Source organism: Corticium candelabrum, chromosome 6, assembly GCF_963422355.1.
Source record: "Corticium candelabrum chromosome 6, ooCorCand1.1, whole genome shotgun sequence".
NCBI classification, from domain to species: domain Eukaryota; kingdom Metazoa; phylum Porifera; class Homoscleromorpha; order Homosclerophorida; family Plakinidae; genus Corticium; species Corticium candelabrum.
Window position 1 is genome coordinate 5,882,618 of NC_085090.1, and position 25,434 is coordinate 5,908,051.

Below are 25,434 nucleotides of genomic sequence, written 5' to 3' on the forward strand. Positions count from 1 at the left end.
AGGCTTTGATTTCATGCAGGCATGATTGACGCGTGCTGTGTCACAATGGAGACTGAATCTCAATGTGCTGGATGGATACGAACATACTTGAAGCTACTTGCTGTTTGACATCCGAAATGACCGCAGACAGCCCAGAGTGAGTGATATCTGATGGAAGGTCCATGATCTGGTCTTTAGTAAACCGTTTAAGAAACCAAATCTGGTCTTTAGATAACAGATTTCTGGCTACGTAGCACACAGTGGCATCAAAGGCTGTTCACCAAACCCATTTTAGCTCGGAAGTATGACATAGCAAAATGGGGTCTGTCTATGCAAGACTATCGGTAATGCAAGTATGAAACTCCTTGTAATGGTGGCTGTGGCATGCATGTCTATTAGTCACAGATTGTAATTTGTGCTTTGCTGCCTGTCTTTTAATTAATATTTATTAGCCCTAGGTGCATGCTCTTGTGGTAGCCTCATACCCAGGTCTTGCGTACTGGAAGAAGAGGGCCTTGTACATGATGTTTTTGCATACGCACATAATACCTCGAAATCATGCTTTGTGTGCACACATGTGTAACCGATGTTGTTTAGAATGCTCAGCTCATAGTATAGTGCACAATGACAGGGAAACAGCTTCCATGACTCATTGGCTTTACACATGTTCCAAGACATAGGAGCCAGTGTGAGCGTAGCTAGAGGGCGACTCTTCTTGTTCAAGGCACTAAAAGGTGTCATGCGTCTGCTGTGATGCTGGTTGTCTGCTTTTTATGACTGAAATACCAGTTCCACTGTCATGTGCTTGCACCCTCAATTCTGCTGCAGCTTTAACACATACTGAGCACAGCGTTGGCAGATCTCCATGGAAGACCGTCTGTTGTACAGATAGAAATTTCCAAAAAAATGCAACTTGCTACAGTCCTTCTTGGTAAGCAAACATTGTAAACAGGCTGACTGCAGTAGGAATAGACATCGAGGCACGACAAACTCGACAACATTCTAAACAGCTGCCACAAAAGCAAGGTCTCAAATCGTCTAGTTGGATCACTTGACCTTTAGTCTAGATCTAGTGGCATCATCCAGTACTGATGCACTGATGCACGCAACATTATCAGCTGGAGATTCTAAACAACGTCGGCTCCGCATATACGCATACATTACCCTGATTTTGATGTAATTTAGGCACGCATGTGAAGGCAACTTGTACCAGATCTTCTTCTTGGGACTGCTTTTTTGCACGTAAAGGGAGGGGAGACTGCAGAAAGCAGTCTTGAATACAGAGGCCTGCGCTAGGGTTACAGTAATTGTTTTACCAGAAATGATGATTGACTCGACGGAAACAACCATGTAACTAACTCAGGAATGCATAGCATGCGCTCATTGTTATCCCTGGTGTGATCTGAACATATCTTTGTTGCAGCTTGCAGTAGGTGGAGTCATGCATGACTTTCCTGAGTACTGACTTTCGAGTAACATAGCGAACAGAGATTAGGCAAACCTGCGACAAAACGACATAAGTCAGTCAGTTGGTCAGTTTTCCTGGCCAAGAAACTGATTTACTTCCATTTGATCATGCGACTGTCTGTCCTTTCACGGCCAGCCGTAGAAACATGTGCTTGCATTCTTGTGTTTAGCAATCTACACATAATGTTGTCTCTCATTTGCATTCACCTAAACGAGGTACTAGGGTATGCATATATGTTTATGTCAACAATTGGTAACATAAATAATTGTTAAACAATTATTAAAATTAGTAATTATTAATTGTTAATTATTTAAATTGTTGATAATTGTTAAACAATTGAGTCACCTGTAGTGTTGGGGCAGTGGTACTTCCTTCAATTTAAGTGTCCAAGACGCGAGTGTGTGTGTGCTTGCCAATACTGTGTGTGCCTGCAACAGCTGTCAGTGTAGTTGGTCTGCATGAGCCACGCCTAGTGTTTAGCACTGTAGTGCTTTTTCATTATTTTATAGCAACGGTTGAGGATGAGACTGCGGATTTCATACAGTGTGGATGGATCCCCTGTGACCGAACAAGATGAGATTGGCGACTTTCCACCAGCAGTTTCTTAGTAATGTGAGTTAGGGTGATTGTTAGTTTGTACTGCTAGTCATCTTGCTAGTTGTGTGACTGTTGTCGTGTTTTGCGTAAATTTATTGTAGATTTTTGCGTAGATGGTACTTGTAGCTTGGCAGCTGTTGTCTATGAAGTGCTTTCAAATTCTGTCTTGCTACGGTGTCACTTTGGAAATAGACGCATCACAGTTTAGTCTAGCGCACGGTAGGGGTTGCGCTGTTGGTCACGTGATTTGTGCAGAAGTACACTATCGCTCTCTAGTGACTGTATTGTCGACGATTTGGAGTGTGTAGAAAGGAGATGTAGACGGTCACATCGAGACACGTTAGAATGTGACAGGTAAGCAAACTGGCAGTCTGCTCTGCATGTAGTTAGGAAACAGGCTTTCAACGGGTAAATTATTGTGATTGCGTGGATTTCTCTTGACTTGACATTTACGTGTGGACTAATTAATAATAGTGCTAGACCGTGTTACATTGCGAAAGTATTTCATTGATAGCTAGACCGCTAACATACACGGTAGTCTCTCGTACCCAACTTTACCCAACGTGTATCGCATGCGATGTCGACGCTCTCACAAGCTGCCGGAGTGCCCGGAACCATCTTCAAGCTCATCCGTTCCCAAAAGCCTGCAGAGGTCTGGTGTTAGCAGGATGCAACCTCAATGCAGAGAATAGAAATGTGTCACATGTATTTACCGCATCACTTAGTCGTACAGTCCGAGTTGTCTCTAGCTGGTCTCTTGACGCTACGGTAGTTACAATGTCATTTAGATCACTACGCTCACAGGTATGCCAAACTCGTCAGCCCAAGATTGCAACCCGCGTGGCAGTCAGTTCCACTACTTGCCTGACCTTTTGGCCATCGACAGCTGTCGTCCTTTTGGTCGTATACTAGTATCCTGCATCTCACCACTAGATGTGGTAGCATGGCGTCGGGAGCTCGCGTCTCACGCGAACCAGTTCTTTGCTAACTGCATACTGGATGACCTAAAAGACTTTCAGGATCGACTTCGCCTACGGCCATGCTATGAGAAGTGCAGATCAGCAAAGCCAAACATGCAATCGGCTGCTGCAAACTCGTTGGTCGTCGACAGCTACCTCAGAGCTGAGGTTGCAGTATCCTCTTTGTTCGGTCCAGTGGATCTTGGCGTGTCAACAGTTCAGGTAAGCCCGATCGGTTTGGTACTTAAGAACCATCAACCCTGGCGGTGGCGCTTTATCGTTCAGCTCTTTTCACCTCGTCTGGCCAATGTCAATGAAGGCATTGCTACGAACCTATGCTCTCTGCCCTATGCTCGTGTCGATGAGGCAGCGCAGTGTCTTTGGCAGCTGGATCCTGGAGCACTGATAGCTAAGTTTGAAATAGAGAGTGCCTACCGCCAAATCCCGGTACACCCAGATGACCGCCACTTGTTGAGCGTGGTCCAGCTTGACCGTGCTCTCCCCTGCTGCCATCGATGGGCGCCCAAGATACTCTCGGCCGTGGCAGACGCTCTTTCAATCATGCATGTATTGCATAAGGACCAATTCCGGTATTCACAACCTGGACGATTTCCTTTTTAGGAGGGGTGAACTCCAAGGAGTGCGCCGAGAATTTGGCTACAACGCTTCGCATGTGCAACTGCCTCGGGTTCCGGTAGCCGCAAAAATGCTGGAGGGGCCGTCATCGTGCCTTGAGTTCTGGGGCTGCAGCTAAATTCGGATGCAGGTACGATCTGCCTGCCGCAAGCAAAGCTACAACGAACCTGTCGAATAGTTAGCGGTTGGCTTGGTCGTCGGTCTTGCACCAAGAGAGAGCTGCCTTCGTTGGTTGGAACCCTGCAGCACACGGCGTCGGTAGTCAAGGACGGCAGATGTTTTCTTTGCCGCCTTATCGAATTATCTTGCCGCGTCCAGCGCCTACACTACTGGGTTCGACTGAGTACTGACGCGCGAGCAGATCTACTTTTGTGGGATACCTTCTCGGTCAAGTGGAATGGCACTTGCTCTATACGTGCTCTTGTCTCGCAGCCCCAACCCTGCGAATGAGTTCGGACGCCTCATGTCTATGGGGTTGTGGGGCTGTCTGGAACGAGTACTGGCTGCAATGGGAATGGCCTATAGCGTGGCGCGACTGCACTATCGCAGCAAAAGAGTGCGTGCCAGTTCTTCTCGCTAGCGTCGCTTGGAGTCGTCAATGGCTCGGCGAGTGCATCAGCTCCGGTGCGACAATACCAAAGTTTTGTTCGCCTTGCGTAACTACTGCTATCACGACAAGCTTGTGATGCACCTGCTGAGGCCTCTCACGTTTGCTGCAGCTCATTTTTCATTAAATTGGCAGGCCATCCATATTTCGGGGAAATCTAATCATGTCACGGATGCACTGTCTGGTAACAACCTATTAACGGCCTGCTCTTTTTACCAACCACTACTTTCAGCCCCGAATCAAGTCTCGGTGCAATTGCTAGCGCTCCTGCAACCGTCGGACATCGGCTGCATCTCACCCAACAGGAGTTCCAGGCTATTCGACTCTTCTCGTCCGGATTAGCTTCTACGATTCTCAATTCGTACGCTACCGGGCATTCTCCGTACCGCCGATTCTGCCAAAGATTGTCAATTCTTCCACTGCCAACGTCCAAACGTACTCTGTGTCTTTTCGTACCGGCTCTCAAGGAACAAGAGCTTACGCACTATACCATCAAGTGCTACTTATCTGTCGTACGTCACCTGCATATTCAATATGGATATGTAGACTAGTTTGCGTCTGCTCTTCCCCAACTAAAAAATGTTCTGCGTTGTGTGGGCCGCACGCAGGGTGAGGGCCACGCCCGTCAAAGTCTTTCCATCACACCGATGGAGCTGTCCGCGATCAAGGCCGTCTGGTGTTGCGCTGTTGACCACGTGATAAAAGCGCAACGCCTAGACTAAAATTTGATGCACCCTTTTCCACTGTAGCAAATAGAATTTGAAAGCAAATCATTTTAGCCTATCGCTCTATTATGACTGTTTTTTCGACGATTTGAAATGAGTAGAAAGAGATGTAAACGGTTGCATCGAGATACGTTCGAATGTGACATGTAAGCAAACTGGCTGCATGTGTTTGCGAAACAGGTTTCCAAAGAGCAAATTATCATGACTGAGCATTTTCCTCGACTTGACATTTATACTTATAAACTAATAGTATTCCTAGCTGAGTTAGGCATGTGTTACATTGGGAAAGTATTTTATTGAAATCTAGACCGCTAACAGACGTACGCAGTAGTTTCGCGTACCCAACGTCGCACCGTTTCATCTAAGCTACGTCTCAGTTCTTTATCTGTCAATAATATGAGAACTCTATGATTGCGACTGTTTGCAGTGCAAGGTTTATGTCTTTACTCTCATGGCTTGCGCGTGACATGTGACAACTAAGGTTTTTAGCTATGTCGAGTCATGGACTGCTTGGTTTTGATCTCAAACCACTCAATGGATGTATACATTGCATGTACACTTTGCTGATATGCAGCGATACCGCATGCAGACTCCATGGTATAATGCTTGGTTGCCTTGTCACAGTAATGTAAGCTCATGCGTGTACGCCGATGTTTATACACGCATGTGATACCGTATATTTACGTTCGTCTTTGTGCACTTACATTCGTTTTCATACGCATACATGCGGTCAACATAAATGTAAACTCGTGTAAATATATGTACACAACGTCTTCACTCATAAATTGCGTTTAAGCCACACGTAATCTACGGCGTTACGCGATACATGCGACCTCAATACGCAGTGAAGAATCCGAGATTAGATAAAATTATAATTTTCACAAAACATGTGTTCAAAAATTTGGCGTTAGAGACTACCCTAGCTCATGGTACGTATCGTCCTTGTGCTGGCTACGCCAAAACTACAACAGATGTCGGAAGATTAATAGGAAGATTTAGCATGAGCTATAGGTCTTGGTTAGATAACGCGCAGTAGACAGCTGGGAGTCGGACCCAGACATACCTTGTGCGCCATGCAAAACAATTGCATCAATTATAACAAGAACACAAGCAGACGGCAACACATAATCAGCAAAGTAAGAATATTATGTCAGTCACTTGCGTTTTCATTTATCTCTTGAATGTTTCGTTGGAGACACTCGGCTAGAAGTAAATAGCAGAAATAAGTGACCGTTCACTAGAGAATGAATGTATGACATGTTTTCTCACCTTTCTCTATCTCGACGTGACCAACTTGGAAAAAATGGTCTTTAGTATCTCAAGACATTTCCCTACAAGCAGACTGGAGTGGAACGCTTCTTTCATTTTAAGAAACGACGCAGCAAGACAAAAGTGACCTGCACACATACAATCAGATCGACACAGAAAACGAACGACGAAACGATATCAACGCACAATCTGCGGTGTAATGACTATTAGGTAGTGTGTCTTGTAAAACTGATAAGGAAGATCGCAAGTTGGTTATAGACGCTTCAAGTATTGAGGCCTTCATTTCAACCAGCTGATGTGCACGACGAGGACTGATAATCAATTAACTGACATATTGCGATATTAAGAGGATTTGGAGAATGACTCTGTTGTTGCATTTCTATTGCTTCCAAACACAACTTTATAGCTTCTTCATAACATCCTTTCTCGTCATGGTTGAGAGACAAGCAATTTAAATCTAATTGTTAGTACGATTTGCAGCAATCCAACTTCACGTTGAATGGAAAGTGTAAACTAACTTGTAGCAACGTCTTTGTCTTGTTGAAGTGATTGATGTTGTTGTTGCAGCAATTGTCTAGCTTTCTCATGCCACGAGATGGCTTCATCGTAGTTTCCTCGTGATCGACAACAAAGTCCCAAAAGGGTCATATCCGTAACATGGTAAGTTGCAAGCCGCTGCAACTAATAAAATTCTAACACAATCTATACGGTAGAATTTTGTTATATATCACATTTATCGTAAAAAGATTTGTTAGAATGTTATAATGAGTGAGAGATATAGTGTGTGCCTGAACATATAGTCTGTCAGTGAAATGTCTTCATCTCCTTATCTCATAACGATATTTATAGTGGGGGGACATAGCGAAGGTAGGTAGGGGACTCTCGACTTTGAGCACAACCTCTATTTTGTAAGCACACCAGAGTCGTAAATAGATGCTCTGAAGCAGACAATAGACTCGTAGTTCCTAGACTTGGATGCCCTGCCCGCCCCCAACCTGCTAGTCGCTCCGCCGTCTCTTTATCATGTTGAGTGGAAATTGAGAAGGGATACAGAATAAATCGTGCATTAAACTCTACAGTATTTCACGCTTTCACACTGTCTCTCTAGCTAGAACGCCATTGCTGAACCGCTAGTCATGTTGTCGCAATGTCCCGTTAGTTTGTTATCGTTAGTTGGGTAGACACATTCTCAAGATTGTCATCACCAAGTTGGAAACCTAGCGAGACTGCTCAGGGGCGTAGCTAAGCATGTTTCCAGGTTGCCCGGAAACCCCAAGAGGTGGGCGTAGCCTATAAAGGAACGCACACGATCACAAGTGCTTGGAAGCCGACAACTCTGCCTCATCGTGTGCTTTGTAGCCAGAGCCATCTCTGCTGCAGCTGCTTCCCTATACAAGCTAAACAGAAGACGATGTAGAGCGTTCGAACAGCACAATTGGTCTATGAGAGGCTCTGCCGGTCAGAAGCCTGTCTGCCGTAACTACACCTTCGCTTCGTGTACCGTCATGTGTGCATGCGATGTCGACGCTCTCACAAGCTGCCAGAGTGCCCGGATCCATTTTCAAGCTCATCCGCTTCCAAAAGATTGCAGAGGCGTGGCCGTGAGCAGGATATAACCTCAATGGGAAAAGCAGCTCGGCAGCAGTGGGTCAGCCACGGCCCCAGCGCGGTAGCGGACTTTGTCTATGGGGGTAACATACTATCGCATGTGCATTCTGTCATGTGCAGGTTTTTTAGTTCAACCATTCCTGCTGTTCTGTAGAAAATAGAAATATATCACGTGTTTTTACCGTATCACTTAGTCGTACAGTCCGAGTTGTCTCTAGCTGCTCTCTTTACGCTACGGTAGTTAAAATGTCATATATATCACTCTACGCTCACAGGTATGACACACTCGTCCGCCCAGGATTGCAACATGCGTGGCAGTCAGTACCGCTATTTGCCTGACCTCTTGGCCGTCGACAGCTGTCGCCATTTTGTCCATGTACCGCAGTCAGACTCGGTAGCATGGCGTCTGGAGCTCGCGTCTTACGCGGACCAGTCTTTTGCTAACTACATACTGGATGGCCGAACAGACGGTTTCAGGATCTGCTTCGCCTACGGCTATGCTAAGTGCAAATCAGCAAAACGAAACATGCACTCGGCTACTGCAAACTCGTCGGTCGTCAACAGCTACCTCAGAGCTGAGGTTGCAGCATCCCATGTGTTCGGTCCAGTGAATCTTGGCGTGTCAACGTTTCAGGCAAACCCGATCGGTTTGGTACTTAGGAATCACCAACACGGGCGCTGGCGCCTTATCATAGATCTCTCTTCATCTCGTCTGGCCAGTGTCAACGAAGGCATCACTACGAACCTATGCTCTCTGTCCTATGTTCGTGTCGATGACCCAGCGCGGTGTCTTTTGCAGCTGGATCTTGGAGCACTGATAGTTAAGCTCGAAATAATGAGTGCTTACCGCCAAATCCTGATACATCCAAATAACCGCCACTTGTTTGGCGTGGTCCAGCTTGACCGTGCTCTCCCCTTCTGTCTTCTCTCGGCGTCTAAGGTATTCTCGGCCGTGGCAGACGCTCTTTGGATCATGCATGTATTGCAGAGGTGTCACACCCGGTAGTCACTACAACTTTCTCTTTTCGGAGGGGTGTACTCCAGCGATTGCGCCGAGAACTTGGCTACAATGCTTTGCCTGTGGAAATGCCTTGGGTTTCAGTAGCCGCAAAAATACTGAAGGGGCTTGAGTTCTGTGAATGCAGCCAAATTTGGATGCAGTTACAATCTGCCTCCTGCAAGCAAAGCTACAACGATCTTGTTGAATGTTCAGTGGTAGGCTTGGTCGTCGCTCTTGCACCAAGAGAGAGAGAGAGAGAACTTTTATCGTTGGTTGGAACCCTGCAGCACGCTGCATTGGTTTTCAAGGCCGGCATATGTTTCCTTCGCCGCCTTATCGACTTATCTTGCCGCGTCAAGCGCCTACACTACTGGGTTCGGCTGAATGTGACTCGCCAGCAGATGTACTGTGGTGGGATGCCTTGTTGGTCCTGTGAAATGGCTTGTGCTCTCTACTTACTTTGTCTTGAAGTCCCAACGCTGCGAATGAGTTTGTTCGCCTTGGGTCTATGGGGTTGTGGGGCTGTCTAGCGCGTGCACTAGCTACAATGGGAATGGCCTATGGCGTGGCGCGAGTGCACTATCGCAGCAAAAGAGTGCGTGCCGGTTCTTTTCCCTAGCGTCGCTTGCGGTCGTCAGTGGGACGGCGAGTGCATTTAGTTCAGGTGCGACAATACCATAGTTGTGTTCGCCTTGCGTAACTACTGTCACGGCAAGCTGGTGATGCACCTACTGAGGCTTCTCAGGTTTGCTGCAGCCCATTTCTTTTATTCACTTGGCAGACCATCCATATTCCAAGGAAATCTAGTCATGTCACGGCTGCACTTTTTCGTAACAACCTATTAACGGCCCGCTGTCTTTTTACCAACCACTACGTTCAGCGAAGGATCAAGTTTCGGTTCAATTCTTTGCGCTCCTGCAACCGTCGGATATCGACTGGAGCTCACCCGGCTGGAGGTCAAGTCTAGTCGACACTTTTTGTCAGGATTAGGTCCGGTGATTTTGAATTCGTACGCTACCTGTCAATCTCGGTACCGCCGATTCTGCCAATTACTCTCAATTCTTCCACTGTCTACGTCCAAGCGTACTCTGTGTCTTTTTGTCGCTGCTCTCAAGGAGCAGCAGCGTACGCACAAGACCATAAATGCTACTTATCTGCCGTAAGTCACTTGTATATTCAATATGGCCGTGTAGACTTGTTTGCGTCTGCTCTTTTCCAACTAACAAATGTTCTGCGTGGAGTGCGCCGCACGCAGAGTGAAAGGCACATCCGTCAACGCCTTTCCATCACACCGATAGAGCTGGCCACGATCAAGGCTGTCTGGTCTCCGCAGCCTCTTAGATACGATACGGTTATGCCCTGGGCAGCCTGCTGCACTGGTTTCTTCGTTTTCCTAAGGGCGAACGAATTCATCATGTCATCATTGTCGGCCGTCGACCCTGCACCTCACCTCACATCTCAAGATATTCCAACCTACTGTCACCAGAACTCAACCCTTGTAGGTCTGCACCTCAAGCAGTCAAAGACAGACCCCTTTCGCCGCGGTGCCGATGTCCATCTTGCACGGAGCGCCAATGAAATCTGCCCGGTATCGTCGCTCTTGGCATACATGACTGTCAAGGGCACTCGTTCGGGGACGCTGTTCATTTCAGCGACCGTTGTCCTCTATCCCGTGTCAAACTGGTGCAAGAGATGCAACAGACGTTGTCGTCAGCAGGTGTTACATTGCTCTGGGTTCACTGGCCACAGCCTCCAAATTCGTGCCGCTTCTACTGCGAAAACCCGTGGCATTAACGACTCTACCATCAAAGCGTTGGGACGGTGGAAAAGCAAGTCGTTCGAGGAACATATAAAGTTGTCTGCCAGGCATCTTGCACGCTGGTCGAAATAATTAGTCTCCTAGTGTGTCATTACCTCTGTATACTTATAATACATCTAATGTAGACAACACAAGCAACTTGGCTTAAAGAGACATTCCGGAGATATGCGTTAACGCAAAATTTCAGAAACACGCGCTAACATTTGCGGCAAAGAAGCGATGGCTGCCTTGATGGAAGTGACTTGCAACAGCGATTCAGAATCATCCAGTGAACGAGAGATGGAACGCGAAGTTACAGTTGAGTCCAGTTTTTACGACAGGGCTCCCTTCGGTGTGCGGTAAAATTGCGTGGTTATAGGTGATTTGTGATTGCACTAAGAAGAGCAAGGGTGCCAGAGCGCGGTCAAGTGGTTGTGGATGCGTTTGCAAGGCAAACAAGACCAACTGCACGCCTTTGTGTAACTGTAGCCGCACGTGTTGCACAAATAGGGTGGGTTGATCTAGACGAGTGTACAAATTGGAACTCCAAAACCCCTGTAAATATAGGCTGACGCCACAAATGATCCGTCATCTGCGAGTGCTGTCCATCGTCAGCTTCCTCCGAGGGAGCGCTTCTATTCGGGAGATGAAGTCAAGGTGAGTTGATATCTGCATGATGTACGTTTCTTTTGTTCAATATCAACTATATTACAATAATTTTTCTATAATTATTCCATATGTTGTAAGCACTATTAAAAGTATAAAGAACACAATTTAACTACACAAACACTATCTAAAGGTTTAGTGTTTTGGTATAATTGTGTGTTGTGGTGGTGGTGGTGATGATGATGATGACAGAGTGTGTGCATTGTGGTAAGTGGTAGTGATGGCAGTTGCGATGTGCATTTGTGGTATGGACTGTGATGACATCATAATGTGCATGGTGGTGGTAGTGGTAGTGGTGCATTATGGTGACCGAGCTTTTGTCTATTCACAAGTACTGCTGTGTAGATTTAGTTCTTTCTGCCATGGTCTTGGTCATGTGGCAATAGATATTCCATTTATATGCTGTTGACTGCTACAAAAGAAGAGCAATAATTGTAACATTCTAATTGCAGGAATATGTGAGTTCTCTTATTGGAGAGCAGACAAAAGGCCTACTGGTACAATTTCTCTTACAACATAGGTCTCTCTTGCCACTTGCACAAGAATTTTCTGAGCTACCTGTAACAAGCTTGGAACAACCAGACCATCCATTTGCTGGGCCACCCAACCCATCTCCACAAAATTGGTGCAAGTGTGGGCGATGCAGAGAAATGCCAACAGCCAGGGAGAACGTGTGTTGTAGCCTTGTTAACTGCACCAGTACCCAGCAGTATTTCCTTTCAACGGTCCTAGATCCAGATGTCCTTCAACTTAACATTAGATATCGTGCTGACGTATTAAACCTGCGTCCAGACTATTCTTCTGCCGGCTATCGGAAAGCAGCATAGAGACAGTATGTGTTAGGCCAATATGGCTACCTTGGACGGGGAAACCGTCGAGTTGCTCCTTCTTGTGCTGTGTGCTGCATACGGCACTGGTATCCGTCTCCTACAGGGGATTACATGGGTTATAGGAGTAATTAATTTATTAAGTTAATTCTCTTCATGGTGACTCTGTCTGTTAACACAAAAAAATTATACTGCATTGACAAGAATTGTAAATTTTTACGTGACCCCAACTACCACCACCACCTTCCACCACCACCTTCCACTGCTACATTGGGTATCTATAGTCTTGATGCCAGTCTTCTACAATGCTGCCTCTCCTAACAAACAGGATGCTGCAGCTTTCAGTTGCTGTTGTGTTTATCTTTATCTTTTTAACAGATTACCTGCACGACTACTTAGCCTCTGAATTAATTTTGCTGTTGGAGGTGGTGGTATTGGAGCTATTGTAGGAGCAATGTGACAAAGATGTTCTGCAGCGATTTGTGTTCTGTCATCTATTGTCCCTGTCGCTGACATTTGCATCTGGAGGCATCTTCTCATCAATTCAGGTAAGTAGCTGTATTTTTTGTTGACTTTGACTTTGGTGACTGTGCACTGGCCAGATGACTTGTTGTATTTACGGTGGAACCTTGTTTCTCTAGTACTTTGGTGCTCTTTGTATTCCCGAGTAATGTGGTGGTTATGATCAATTGCTGCCAGCAAACAGCGTGCTCCGAATGCTTTGTATCTGATGGAAAGTTCATGATGATATAAAGAGATACAAAAAAGCACGTATGCCACTGTACCTATAAGAAGTTCTCTTTGATGCATACTTCAAGACCAAGTTATGGTAGCTCTCTAGTAAACAAGTGCGCCTATAAACAAGCATGAGATCTAGTGCACAGAGATGCTACTGAGAAGTATAAATGGAACCTGCACCTGATATAGTACCCAATTGTATTTAGCCACCTGCTGTTCAGTACAATGTCACGTAGCATCTGCATTGGTGCCGAGTCAACAGATATAGGCTGTTTCCCTTGTTCGTTCACATCGTTAGCTATCAATGTACTGTGGTGACATTGCCCTGTAGCCCATTCATGCTCACCGCTGACATGGCGCAGAACAGAAACCCATCTATTCTATGTAGTTAAATAAAAGAAGAATGACATAAATTTCTGTAACTTTTCATTAGTGAAATTAGTGGAGTATCGTCAATGTCTCCACATTACCATCACATTGTGCACAACACCACCAGAAATGGTTGATGATGGAACGCGTTCATTCTCTCAGACTTCCCATTCCTTTCTTCTTTGATGCCTAAATGTGGCGGTATAACCAAAATGACTATAGCAATGAAAACAGTTACCTCTGACAAGGTTTTGGCAATTTTCTTAGCCTTATGCCAGACATCCAACGAATGAAATATGTTCTTGTACTCTAGGTCCCGAGCTACAAGGAAAAGAACTTACACATAGTTAGAATAAATTGTGACTGACAGTCAAATACTGACACATCATCGCAGCAATAGATGTCGACGCATCGGTGACAAGTTCAACTATGTTGACTGTACCCTTCAGAGCTGCAAGAGCACGTTGATGCCCTAGCTTTTCCATCCGTACTGACTTCAGGTCCACTTCTCTCTTATCTACAACCTGTAGTTCAATGATACAGTTTGTTTCATTGTCCATGACTGAGTACAGACAGTATTGCGCCGAGAATCCTGGGCAATCATTTCGTCCATCTCCACTAACACCAGAGGTTTATCACCGATTGCTGACAAAATTTTTCCTTTCTGTTCATTCCAATAGCTTTGAATTGTTGGACACAGATAATGTCTTTGTACTTGATAGAAAGTGGTTGTCTTGATGTGTTGCAGATTGAACGATGTACAGAAAAGAGCAATTTGATGAAGTTGTTGCCAGACAAAAGAATTGAAGATGCCATCAAGACATTGTTAACAAAAAAAGGGTACCCATTTCTGGAGTAGCATCTCTTGGAACTGCTCCATTTGCCACTGTGGCCTTGGAGACATTTCCACTGGATGTTCAGTGTACACCCTACGTTATTCTTTTTATAGGAAATTGATTCCTGGCAATTTGGTTGTCTGCAGGTTTTGCCCAGAAGCTGGATTATACAGTCAACATCACACACAACACGTTGTTCATTCACAGCTTATTCAGGACTATTTTCTAGCCTGCTTGCTGTCAAAACGATTCAGAATTGTTGCCTATGATAATAGAGATTGGATAATAAATTATACAATACAATGGGATACAGTGTGTGAAAGTAGACACTACATTTCCTCTGCATCCAATTCAGTGTTAAATGTTTCTTACCATCTCTACTGCCTGTCACAATCTCTGGGGCTTTTTTGAAAGCAACATCTGCCATGACTGGATCATCTAGAAAGCTTGCATCTAGTTCGTCCATCATGAGTCATCCTCATATTCCGATACATCACTATGGAGATACACGTGAAAGGCAGTTTACTACAACATACGCAGTTCAGGCTTGCGATTTCTTACCTATCAGGATCATATTCCTCATCATCTGAGTCTGAGTCAATGAGAAAGGACAACAGCAATTCATGTCTAGATGATAAAACATTTCTTAAGGGAAATGCATGTAAAGTGAGCATTGGAACATACTGTTCTGTGCTCAAACACGTTTCTCTTTGATCACTCACTTCAGCAGAATCACTTTCAGACTCCAAGGAGCTTAGTTGGGTATCCTCTGTTTCCTCAAAGTGTATTTCTGTTTACTCTTGGCTATGAAAAAATTGTAGATGTTATATAGAGAAATCTGCAGATACAAAGCATCATACAACTATGACCAGTCATCTGGTAAAGAAGTCTTTCTGTCTGATTGTTTGTGCAGAACCCAAACTCTGTTTGTGTCAGACTGGGGTAGAGGTAACTGAGGACAAGCGGCAAATCTTGATTAGCTACTACTAAAAGTAGTTAATTTTACTACAGTACATGATACAAAATGTCTGTTGCATGAACATGCTGGAAGTGTCATCTCCTCCCAAGTCTGGAGTTGTCCTTGAGTCTTCCAATGAGTTGTCACTTGCAATTCGATCTGCACAGTCGCTTCTTCTACTTCTGCACATAAATTTCACGATTGGCTACACTAGAGAACTGGAAAATGTCGTTACTAACTTGCAACTTTCGTAAATTGACAGAAGATGTAGGACAACGCTGTTCATAGTCCGAAGAGACAGAGAATCTTTTATCGAAGTCAACTGTTCATACGTCGTTTGCCGCACACGAACACCAACAAAAGGATCCGAAGGCGAGCGGCATCGCCGTCCAGACCTGTTTCGTCGTCCACCGCGCTTTCGCGGAATCACGGAACAAAGCCTTACAACAGTAGCAGACATGCTGTCGATGTCACGTGATGTTACACGTGATGGCTAGAAAACCTCTTCGGCATTACGCTATAAAACCGTTGCCCGTCTGATAAGTATGAGTAAGTTGTGCATAGGTGTTTTATCTATTGAACCAAACTGCACGCTAGGCAGACTGCGATCTAGGATAGCTAAGTTGGAGTCGCGATCGAAAACGTTACATACGCGTCCGATAGAATTTATCATTTAGTCAGTTAAAAGCATACGTAAGCATATTTTGTTCTGGAAATGCGTCAAATGTCTCAATTTGATTGTTGGGAACCAACAATTAAAGGTGTATGCGGGGCGCAGTTTACTAGCGCATGTGACCGAAATGTACCTTTAAGGATGTAGGATCTTCGTGCAGACACCATCCGGGCGCTCGGCGAACACCCTTTTTCGCCCATGTTTTCTGAAGGCTCGCTCCTCTTCGCTAGCTGCTGCCCGTCCCGTTGGACAGTCACCCAACCGTTCATAATCGACAGACTGAGAGTGCAGTCTCAAGTTTGGTTACCGTACGTGGACCGAAGTTTTGCTCAGAGAGCAAACCACGTTTGGGCAACCGCAGTCTCATCCTAATTCTATAGCAACAGTTGAGGATGAGATTTCGGATTTCATACAGTGTTGATTTATCTTTCGTGACTGAACGAGAGAATATTGGCGAATTTCCACCAGCAGTTTCTCAGTAATGTGAGTAAGGGTTACTGTTAGTTTGTACTGCTGCTTGTTGTGTGACTGTTTTCGTTGTGTCTTGGGAACAATCTTTTGTAGAGCATTGGGTAGGTGGCACTTGCAGCTTGGCAGCTTTTGTCTGTGACTTGCTTTCAAATTCCATTATGCTACATTTTAACTGTGGAAGTAGACGCGTCAAAGTTTAGTCAAGCTCACTTTAGGAGTTGTGCTATTGGTCATGTGATTGTGCAGAGGTACATCGCTATGTAATGACTGTAATGTCAACGATTTGGAATGTGTAGAAAGAAGATGTAGACGGTCACGTCGAGACACGCTAGAATGTGACAGGTGAGCAAACTGGCAGTCTGCTCTGCATGTATTTAAGAAAGAAGCTTCCAACGTGTAAATTATCGTAATTGTGTGCATTTCTCTCGACTTGACATTTACGTGTGGACTAATTGATAATAGTGCTAGACCGTGTTACATCGCGAAAGTACTTCATTGAAAGCGAGACCGCTAACAAACATACGAGGTAGACACGACGAAGGAGGTCTGGTTTCCACCGGTGACTTCGCGTCGACGGCCACGGGTGAGCGTATCCACTGTACATCACAAACAATGTTTAGAGTACAGTACAATGCATGACTCCGATGTCCTACTCCTAAAGGGGGAGAGAAGCAAATTGCGACGCAAGATCACCTAAGCTATAGCTTTTTTCAGTTTTCAATACGATAAGAAATCTAGGATTTGCGACATCGTGGCAGTGCAAGGTTTATGTCTGTATTCTCATTGCTTGCGCGTGACGTATCACAGCTGAGATGTTTAGCTATGAGACATGGACTGTTATTTTCTGATCTCAAACCACTGCGTTTCGACCATGAATGTATATTGCATGTAAACCTTGCTCACATGTGCGGCAATACCGCATTTAACTTACAATCCATGGTAATGCGTGGTTGCCTTGTCACAGTAATTTAAGCTCACGAATGCGCGTAAGCCGCTGTTTATATGCGATATCATATATTTACGCTCGTTTCCGCGGGCTTACATTCCTCATGCGCTTAGACACGGTCGGACTTAAATGTAAACTCGTGTAAATATACTTGACACAACGTTTTCACTCGCACATTTCGTGTAAGCCACATATATTATAATGTGCATGCAACTTGTACATGCGGCCTCAATATGCAGCGAAGAACCCAAGACTACACGGGCGTATATAGAGCATTTAATGGGTCGGTTCTTTTAGTGCTTTAGTTGTGTCATCCGAGTCAAAGTCAGCATGCTGTATTCTAATTATTCTATATATATATATATATATATATATATATATATATATATATATATATATATATATATATATATATATATATCATTACGGTCAAAGGACTTTTGGAGTCTAAAGCTGCTTAGATCGAATCGATCTAGCTACATCTGAAACTTTGGACCCATGTCAGCACTTTAGCAGTTACAGGATCCGCATGTAAGGATGTCGTTGCCATGGTCATGAGGCTCACTGTGGCACTTTTTACCAGGCCTGGCCTGAATGTCTTTAATTCTTGGCATTTATGGCTAACTTAGTCTAAGATGCGCAGAATCGACGCAGATAAACAGTTATTTAACATTGTATAGGACATTTGTAAGCATTCATTTAATAAAGCGGTTTGCTCGACTTCGCCTGATTTTTCGAGTTTTGGACTTCGCTCTATTATTTTAATGATAATTAATAAGAGGTACTGGAGACAACTTTTGAGGCCACAATTTTGGCACCGGTTATGAATACGGCCGGCAAGTCATCTGGTGCAAATATTGCATATATATTGGTCTTATATATATATATATAAAGGTAAGAGCGGACTTCCGACTGAAGTGAGTCAGTTCAACCGCATCCCTCGACTCCCTCCTAGATACGGGCCTGCATGGATTTAGATAAGATAATAATTTTACAAATTACGCTTTCAAAAACTTGATGCTAGCAACTACCCTATATATAGTTCATAGTATACGTGACGCCCTTGTGCTGCCTACACGAAAACTACAACAGATGTAGGAAGATGATAAATAGGCGACTTAGGTTGCGCTAAAAGTCTTGGTTAGATAACGGCACTTGAGAGCTTAGAGACGTTCTATAGAGACATAATAAATGATTAGACCCGGTATAAGCATGGTCATAGTTTTACAGATTTCTAGCATTGCCATACAAATTCTGCTCTTATACATACGAGAACAGAATATATCTTCTAATCAATAACGATGTTCATCGCTAAATATTCATCTCATTAATTGCAGTGTGAGCATATTTAGTGGGTTCGTGTGGGTATACACGGACCCAGGCAAACCTCGTGCGCCATGCAACCAGTTGCATTAATTTTAACAAGAACACATGCAGACGGTAACGCATAATACTTAATGAGCAAACTAAGAATATCATGTCAGTCACTTGCATTTTCATTCATCCCTTCAATTTCTTGTTTGAGACACTCGGCTACAAACAAAATAGTAGGAAAGAGAGATCGGTCGCTATAGAATAAATGTATGACATGTTTTCTCACCTTCCTCTATCTTGCCATGACCAACTGGAAATATTGTCTTCCGTATTTCAAGACACTTCTCTACATGCAAACTTGATTGGGACGCTTCTTTCATAACAAGAAACGACGTGGCAAGGTAAAAGTGACCTGCACACATACAATCAGATCGACACAGATAGGGAACGACGAAAAGAGATCAACGCACAATCTGCGGTGTGATAACTAGTAGGTAGTGTGTCTTCAAAAACTGACAAGGAAGATTGCAAATGGGTTATAGACGCTTCAAGTCTTGAGGCCTTTATTTCATATGAACCTAGCAGCATCGTACCTACACACATTCACATTACAACCAGCTGATGTGTCGAAGATTGATAATAAATTAACCTACCAATTGCGATATAAAGAGGATTAGGAGAATGACTTTCTTGGTGCATTTTTAGTGCTTCCAAACACAGCTTTATAGCTTCTTCATAACATCCTTTCTCGTCATGGTCGGAAGACAAGAAATACAAATCTAATTGTTACATTGATTTGCAGCAATCCAACTTCATGTTGAAAGGAAAATGTAAACTAACTTGTAGCAATGTCTTCGTCTCGTTTAGGTGATTGACGTTGTAGTTGCAACAATTGTCTAGCTTTCGAATGCCACGAGATGGCTTCATCGCAGTTTCCTCGTGATCGACAACAATTGCCCAAATGGTTCATACCTGTAACATAGTAAGTTGCAAGCAGCTGCAATTAACATAATTCTAGCACAATGTATACAGTAGACTTTTGTTATATATCGCAATTATTGTAAATAGATTTTTTAGAATGTTATAATGAGTTATTGATATAGTGTGTGCCTGAAAATTTAGTCTGTCAGTGAAATGTCGTCATCTTTTATCACATAATGCTATTTATAGCAAGGGCGACCTATCCAGGGGAGCTTGGGGACTCTCGACTTTGAGCATAAGCTTTATTTTGTAAGCACACGAGAGCCGTATATAGATATTATAAAGCAGACAATAGACTCGTAGTTCCTAGACTGGGATGCCCTGCCTCGCCCCAACCTGCGAGTCGCTCCGCCGTTCCTTTATCACTAGGTGACATGTTGAGTGGAAATTGAGAAAATGTACCAAATAAAACGTGCATAAACTCTATAGCAGGGCCGGATCCAGAGGAGGGTTTCAGGGGGTTGCAATCCCCTCTTTTCCAATAGGCGTGGTTAAATAATTTCAAATGATTTAATTAGAAAAGAAAAAATTAGTAATGCTACAAATAACTGCTAACGGTGGATCCCCTCTTTCAAAAATTCCTGGACCCGGCGATGCTCTATATTATGCCACGCTTTCTACCTGTCTCTCTAGCTAGAACGCCATTAATAAACGGCTAGTCATGTGGTCGCAATGTTCGGTAATATTGGTATAGTCAGATGGATAGACACATTCTCAAGATTATCGTCACAAAATAGAAATCATAACGAAGCAGCTGCACATCAAACCAATAGATTTAGCATCCAAAATGATCACGTGATGTTGGGTGAGTGAGCGCGGCCTTACAGATCATTACGATAGGAAGAAAGTTTAGACTACTGAACTCACACTTGGCCAATTGAGGATCCGATGACTGTAATGATACCCTTGCAATATCCAACGCTTCTCTTGCCAATTTCCAAGCTTCGTCTTTTCTGTCAAGTAAATCGTACGTAATGGAAAGGTGATATATAGCTATGTAAACATGATAATATTAATAAATATGTATATATATATATATATCTTTTATGACTCACGATATCTTACCAAGTGCCAAGGAGCGAGGAGAAGATGAGGAGCATGATCGGCTGATTGTGACTGCCTCTTCAATTACACTCAAACTTTTCTCAAGTTTCCCGATCTCTCTGTAGCAGTAACCAAGATCGATGAGAACTGAAATAGAAAACATTAACTTATAATTTTCATTTTTCAAATATCCCAACATGTACAATTAGGAAAGCAAAAATCGCTGCATCTTTCCATGTACGTACCCGTAAACATTTTCACTAGATTCCCGTCATCGCATCGCCTTTTCAACTCGAGCAACTCTTCGTATGTCTTTATCGACTTGTCATATTGTCCCCCTTCTTGATATGTGTCAGCAAGGCTATGTAGAGCTAAAATAACATCATAATATTGAATTTTGTGTAAATTACTATAATCTAGATTCTTTTATTTATTTATCTCAACATTATATCCTTAATTAAGCTTTACGTGCAGGTTTATTACATTGGAAAACAACATATAACTCTTGATAGAATAATTAAAACCCCATGTACTTTCCCTACCTTCTTTTGCAAATCTATTTTACTCTTTCATGAATTGTTTCAAGTACCAACACCACATATCGAATATCAGCACTCATATCTGCTAAAACTATACGGCTTCTCTAATTACTAACCACCGAGCGCTTGACCTACAGGTAATAGCAATTACGTTATCAGATTCAATTATTTACTATTACATGTTGAATGGATGCAACTTGATTTTCAGTCCGCAGAATGTTTTGTGCATGAATGATTTAAATTGAATTGATTGTTATGTTAGCACAACTTACTTTCAAGAATTTTTCTTAATGCAAAACCATGTTCACACACACACACACACACACACACACACACACACACACACACACACATACACACACACACACACACACACACACACACACACACACACACACACACACACACACACACACACACACTAATACTGCTATACTACTGTATACAGCTGCCAGGTATCTGGTCACGCCGCCCCACATGGGAAGCTGGCGCATCAGGGACCACGCCACCCCCAAATACTGGGGAGCAAAGGTTAAAAATGTCTAAAGTACAAAAGCAAGAACTTCAGTTCCCTTCTGCTCTTCTCCTATCACGTTGCCGACCGTCAGTCATCCACGCTCTCGTCTTAATTCACTATCCATCCATTTTCTCGTCTTTATCAGCCATCTACGCGTCCGTTCACATGAGCCATCTATGCATTGGTCTACACCAGCCATCCATTCTTCTGTCTTCATCAGCCATCGCAAAAAATTCAGCCATTCAATTTCACTATCGCATACACTACGTCGATCAAAAATTATTGCTTAGATCCTCGAACCATCACCGTTGCTCTATGTGCCGAATGAGAGGGATGCAAGTCCTCTGCAGTTGTACAGAAGAGGTTTGATGTGAGCGGCGCCATCAAACCGACGTCCCGCAGACAAGACTGGTAACCCTCTTTAGTGCCCATTATGTTTGCCTATATCTCCTCAATTATAGTATCTGGACACCCAATAGCTGGTTAGAGTTAAGGGAGACCGAACGAAGACAAACAGCAACTGAGCAAATAGTTCTCTGGGCGACGCCATGTCATACAAGAGACACACAAACACACACACACACACACACACACACACACACACACACACACACACACACACACACACACACACACACGCACGTACGCACGCACGCACAAGTACCTCGTAATCTCCGAAATTGTGCATTTCAAATTGTTTACTCCAACTTTGGTGTTTACCTTTCTTAGTAATATGAGAAAATAATTATTTTAATAAACATGTTATAAAAATTTTGTTCCTCACATTTCTAGCAACGTTTTCTTATAAGAGTCCTAATAATATTTCTGATTATTCTATACACTTCATACCACGAGTTCCTATATGTAACACACGATTGATTGTCTAACAGTTTTTCAATGGTACACGTTGCTTGTAAATATAAATTTTTCTAACTCCGTACGTCCGCGCATGAAGAGAACATGCAACAAGTTTACATCTTGTCATCCAAATGCAAGCGTTTTATCCATATTATTGTCTTTCCTGAAAATCTATTAATGGTTTTTTAAAATATGATTTAGATATTAAAATTTGGTGCTAAAGATAACTTACTTTGCAACCAACAAATTATGATCGAGATAGAATACAATTGTCGCACTAAACTTACAGACTAATTAGTTAAAATACAATTGTCGCACTAAACTTGCAGACTAATTAGTACAGACCATTTGATGTACTTATCCGGTCGATGCGTTTAGGATGTTGAAAAACAAGTGACACGCAGTGTGGATGTAACAAAACGATATGCAATACTAACTTGTTGCAAAGAGATCGTCTCGTTTAGGTGAAGAAGGTAGTTGTTGCAGCGATTGGCGAGATTTCTCAAACCACACTATGGCTTCGTTGGAGTCTCCTCGCCGGAAACAAGAATGACCGAAACCGTGCATATCTGTAACACATCACGTTGCAAGCGGCTGACATTGATAAGACTTCTAACAAAATACTAGAGACTCTCGTTATATCACAGTGATTGTAAGTAGATTTGTTTGTTTCAAGCTTTCTTCATGACTGTAACGGTTATTCATTTTGTCGCAATGTTTCAGTAAAATTGTTATCGTTAGTTGAATAGACAGACACATTCTCAATATTATCGTCACAAAGTTGGAAACATAACGAGACAGCTGTATGTCAAACCAATAGATTTAGCATCTAAAATGATGACGCGATGTTGTGGAGTAAGCGCGGTCTACAGATCATTAAGATAGCAAGAAAATCTAGACTACTGTACTCACACACGGTCAATTGAGGATCTGATGACGGTAATGATGATCTGGCAATATCCAGCGCTTCTTTTGCCAATTTCCAAGCTTCATTTTTTCTGTCAAGTAAATCGTACATAGAGGAAAGGTGAGATATATCTAGGCAAATATGATAATGTTAATAAATATGTATTTATATCTTTTATGACTCACGATTTCTTACCAAGTGCCAACAAGTAATCAGAAGATGAGTACCATGATCGGCTAATTGTGACTGCCTCTTCAATTAAACTTAAACTTTTCTCAAGTTTCCCGATATCTCTGTAGCAGAGACCAAGATTGATGAGAGCTAAAGTAGAAAACATTGACTTATAATTTCCATTTTTCAAATATCCCAACATGTACAATTAGGAAAGCAAAAATCGCTGCATCTTTCACGTACGTACTCGAAGACATTTCCCCTAGATTCCCGTCATCGCATCGCCTCTTCAACTCCAGCGACTTTTCATATGTCTTTATCGCCTCGTCGTATTTCCCCCCTTCTTGATATTTGTCTGCAAGGTTATGTAGAGCTAAAAAAACAATTATAGCAATAATTCTGTGTAAAGTAATATAATCTAGATTCTTTCATTATAACACAGACTATTGAATAATTATCGTGTTTGCCTTCTCTTTACCGCTTGTTGTTGTCATCATGTCTAATACTATATTTTCCAACATCTCATCTTTTGTAATAAATTTTGTTATCAAACTTTGCTCTTAATTAATTCTTGTTTGGTAGATTACAGATAAATAAATTTCGATATATTCCTTCTATTCATGTCCTCAAATTAAAAATTCCAACACTACACGACGTTAGTAATACGTAGTTCTCAGTTCTCAGTTGTTCGAGTAAATGGAAGAAGACCACATTGTACGTACCGTACTCTATATATGTTCTGTCACATGTCCAGTTTCACTATTGTTTTCATCTTCCATAAATAATGCATCATTTTTAAATTGGATTATTTCAAGCGCGTTATTTAGTAATGATTGAAGTCACAAGTACATTTACTAATGTAATAAATGTTTGTCAATTTCTTCCACCTGTCATGCATGCACACTGTTTTCGTAAAACTTTGTAAATAAAGGTATATAGTCCACCCCTTCTCTACCTCCAGTTACGCTCATTTCAATGTTTGTGGAAAAAGCAAATTCTATTCTCAGCCATTAATATTACAAAATATTTTGTAACAGGGCTCACTGTCACACAGAGCGCGCTGTCACACAGAGCGCATATATTCTACTGCATACCATTACGACTGTAGACGGATATTATAATTGGGTGGGTATATGAGTCTGCGTCAGTCCATGCTTTCCTACCTCTTCCAACCTACAGCAATTCCATTTCTATCGGGATTCCTTCGGTGGCTGTTTAAGGATAGGTCCTGCAGGTGTTCCTCCAATTCTCATAGGTATTTCCTCAAGTATGGATCACATATGCGACAAACATTCGAATTTGTCAATGTGACCTATGGCTTCCAACGTTGGACGATACTAAACTGTAAGTAAACTGTCTTGCTACTCGGTTCAATTCAAATCTTCTGTAGCTTGTCCTACTGATTCCTAAAAAGCAAGGCAGACATCTTGTTAATTTACGCGTGGCGACCGAAAGCGTCAAAACCAGACGTTGCTCCTGTAATTTATAAGCAATGAATCTTTATATATATATATATATATCATGAAAAAGGTATGTTCCTTGCAACGAATATGCCTGTGTAGTAATGGTAGCTTGTTGTACTGCGTTGCCATGTTGATTTAAATATTTGATCAGATTTTTCATTCTTCAATACTCTAGCATTCTCGACGGAAAATAGTGTAATTTATGTACATAATGCCCAAAATACAGCAAAGCTTGATTTACAAAGACCTACGCAAACAGAAAGTGAGATATCGTCTCACTAAGTTACTACACACTAAAATGTCGTCTGCGTGCTATCGGGTGCAGGAATATGGCACCACTGACTGCACTTTTTGAAGCCGCTCTACATCTCCGCCATCAACAAGATGCCCTAAAACATCCTTCATCTGAAACCTCATGTATAGTTTGGATAAGTTGGATTAGTTTGAAAACTCGCGGATCGATTCACATTCAAAATAGATACTCAAAGAAATCCGTCAAAAGACTTACGA

At 42.9% G+C, this 25,434-nt stretch overlaps 1 protein-coding gene and 1 long non-coding RNA gene across 4 annotated transcripts in view; one reads left to right on the forward strand and one right to left on the reverse strand.

Annotated features, from left to right (window-relative positions):
• LOC134181137 (uncharacterized) overlaps nucleotides 1–2,261 on the forward strand; it is a 13,822-nt gene extending 11,561 nt beyond the window's left edge. For all 3 annotated transcript variants that reach the window (XR_009970088.1, XR_009970087.1, XR_009970089.1), the window contains one exon: nucleotides 1,957–2,261. This is a non-coding gene — a long non-coding RNA (uncharacterized LOC134181137). The remainder of the gene's footprint in view (nucleotides 1–1,956) is intronic.
• Nucleotides 2,262–18,446: 16,185 nt separating this feature from the next.
• On the reverse strand, nucleotides 18,447–23,736 carry LOC134181649 (uncharacterized). The gene is made up of 12 exons (XM_062648914.1): nucleotides 23,709–23,736; nucleotides 23,486–23,611; nucleotides 23,296–23,421; nucleotides 22,821–22,952; nucleotides 20,715–20,840; nucleotides 20,491–20,616; nucleotides 20,293–20,418; nucleotides 19,285–19,416; nucleotides 19,098–19,223; nucleotides 18,915–19,037; nucleotides 18,731–18,856; nucleotides 18,447–18,663 (listed from the first exon to the last, which is right to left on the reverse strand). Exons 1-12 carry the CDS (start codon nucleotides 23,716–23,718, stop codon nucleotides 18,611–18,613), a joined length of 1,332 nt encoding a protein of 443 aa, XP_062504898.1. The 5' UTR covers nucleotides 23,719–23,736; the 3' UTR covers nucleotides 18,447–18,610.
• Nucleotides 23,737–25,434: the final 1,698 nt, after the last annotated feature.

Coding starts and splice junctions, on each gene's coding strand:
- LOC134181649 (XM_062648914.1), bottom strand. Junction 20,841..22,820: donor AGACGATCTCTTTGCAACAA/GTTAGTATTGCA, acceptor ATGTTATTTTAG/CTCTACATAGCCTTGCTGAC. Junction 19,224..19,284: donor AGACGAAGACATTGCTACAA/GTTAGTTTACAT, acceptor TGTAACAATTAG/ATTTGTATTTCTTGTCTTCC.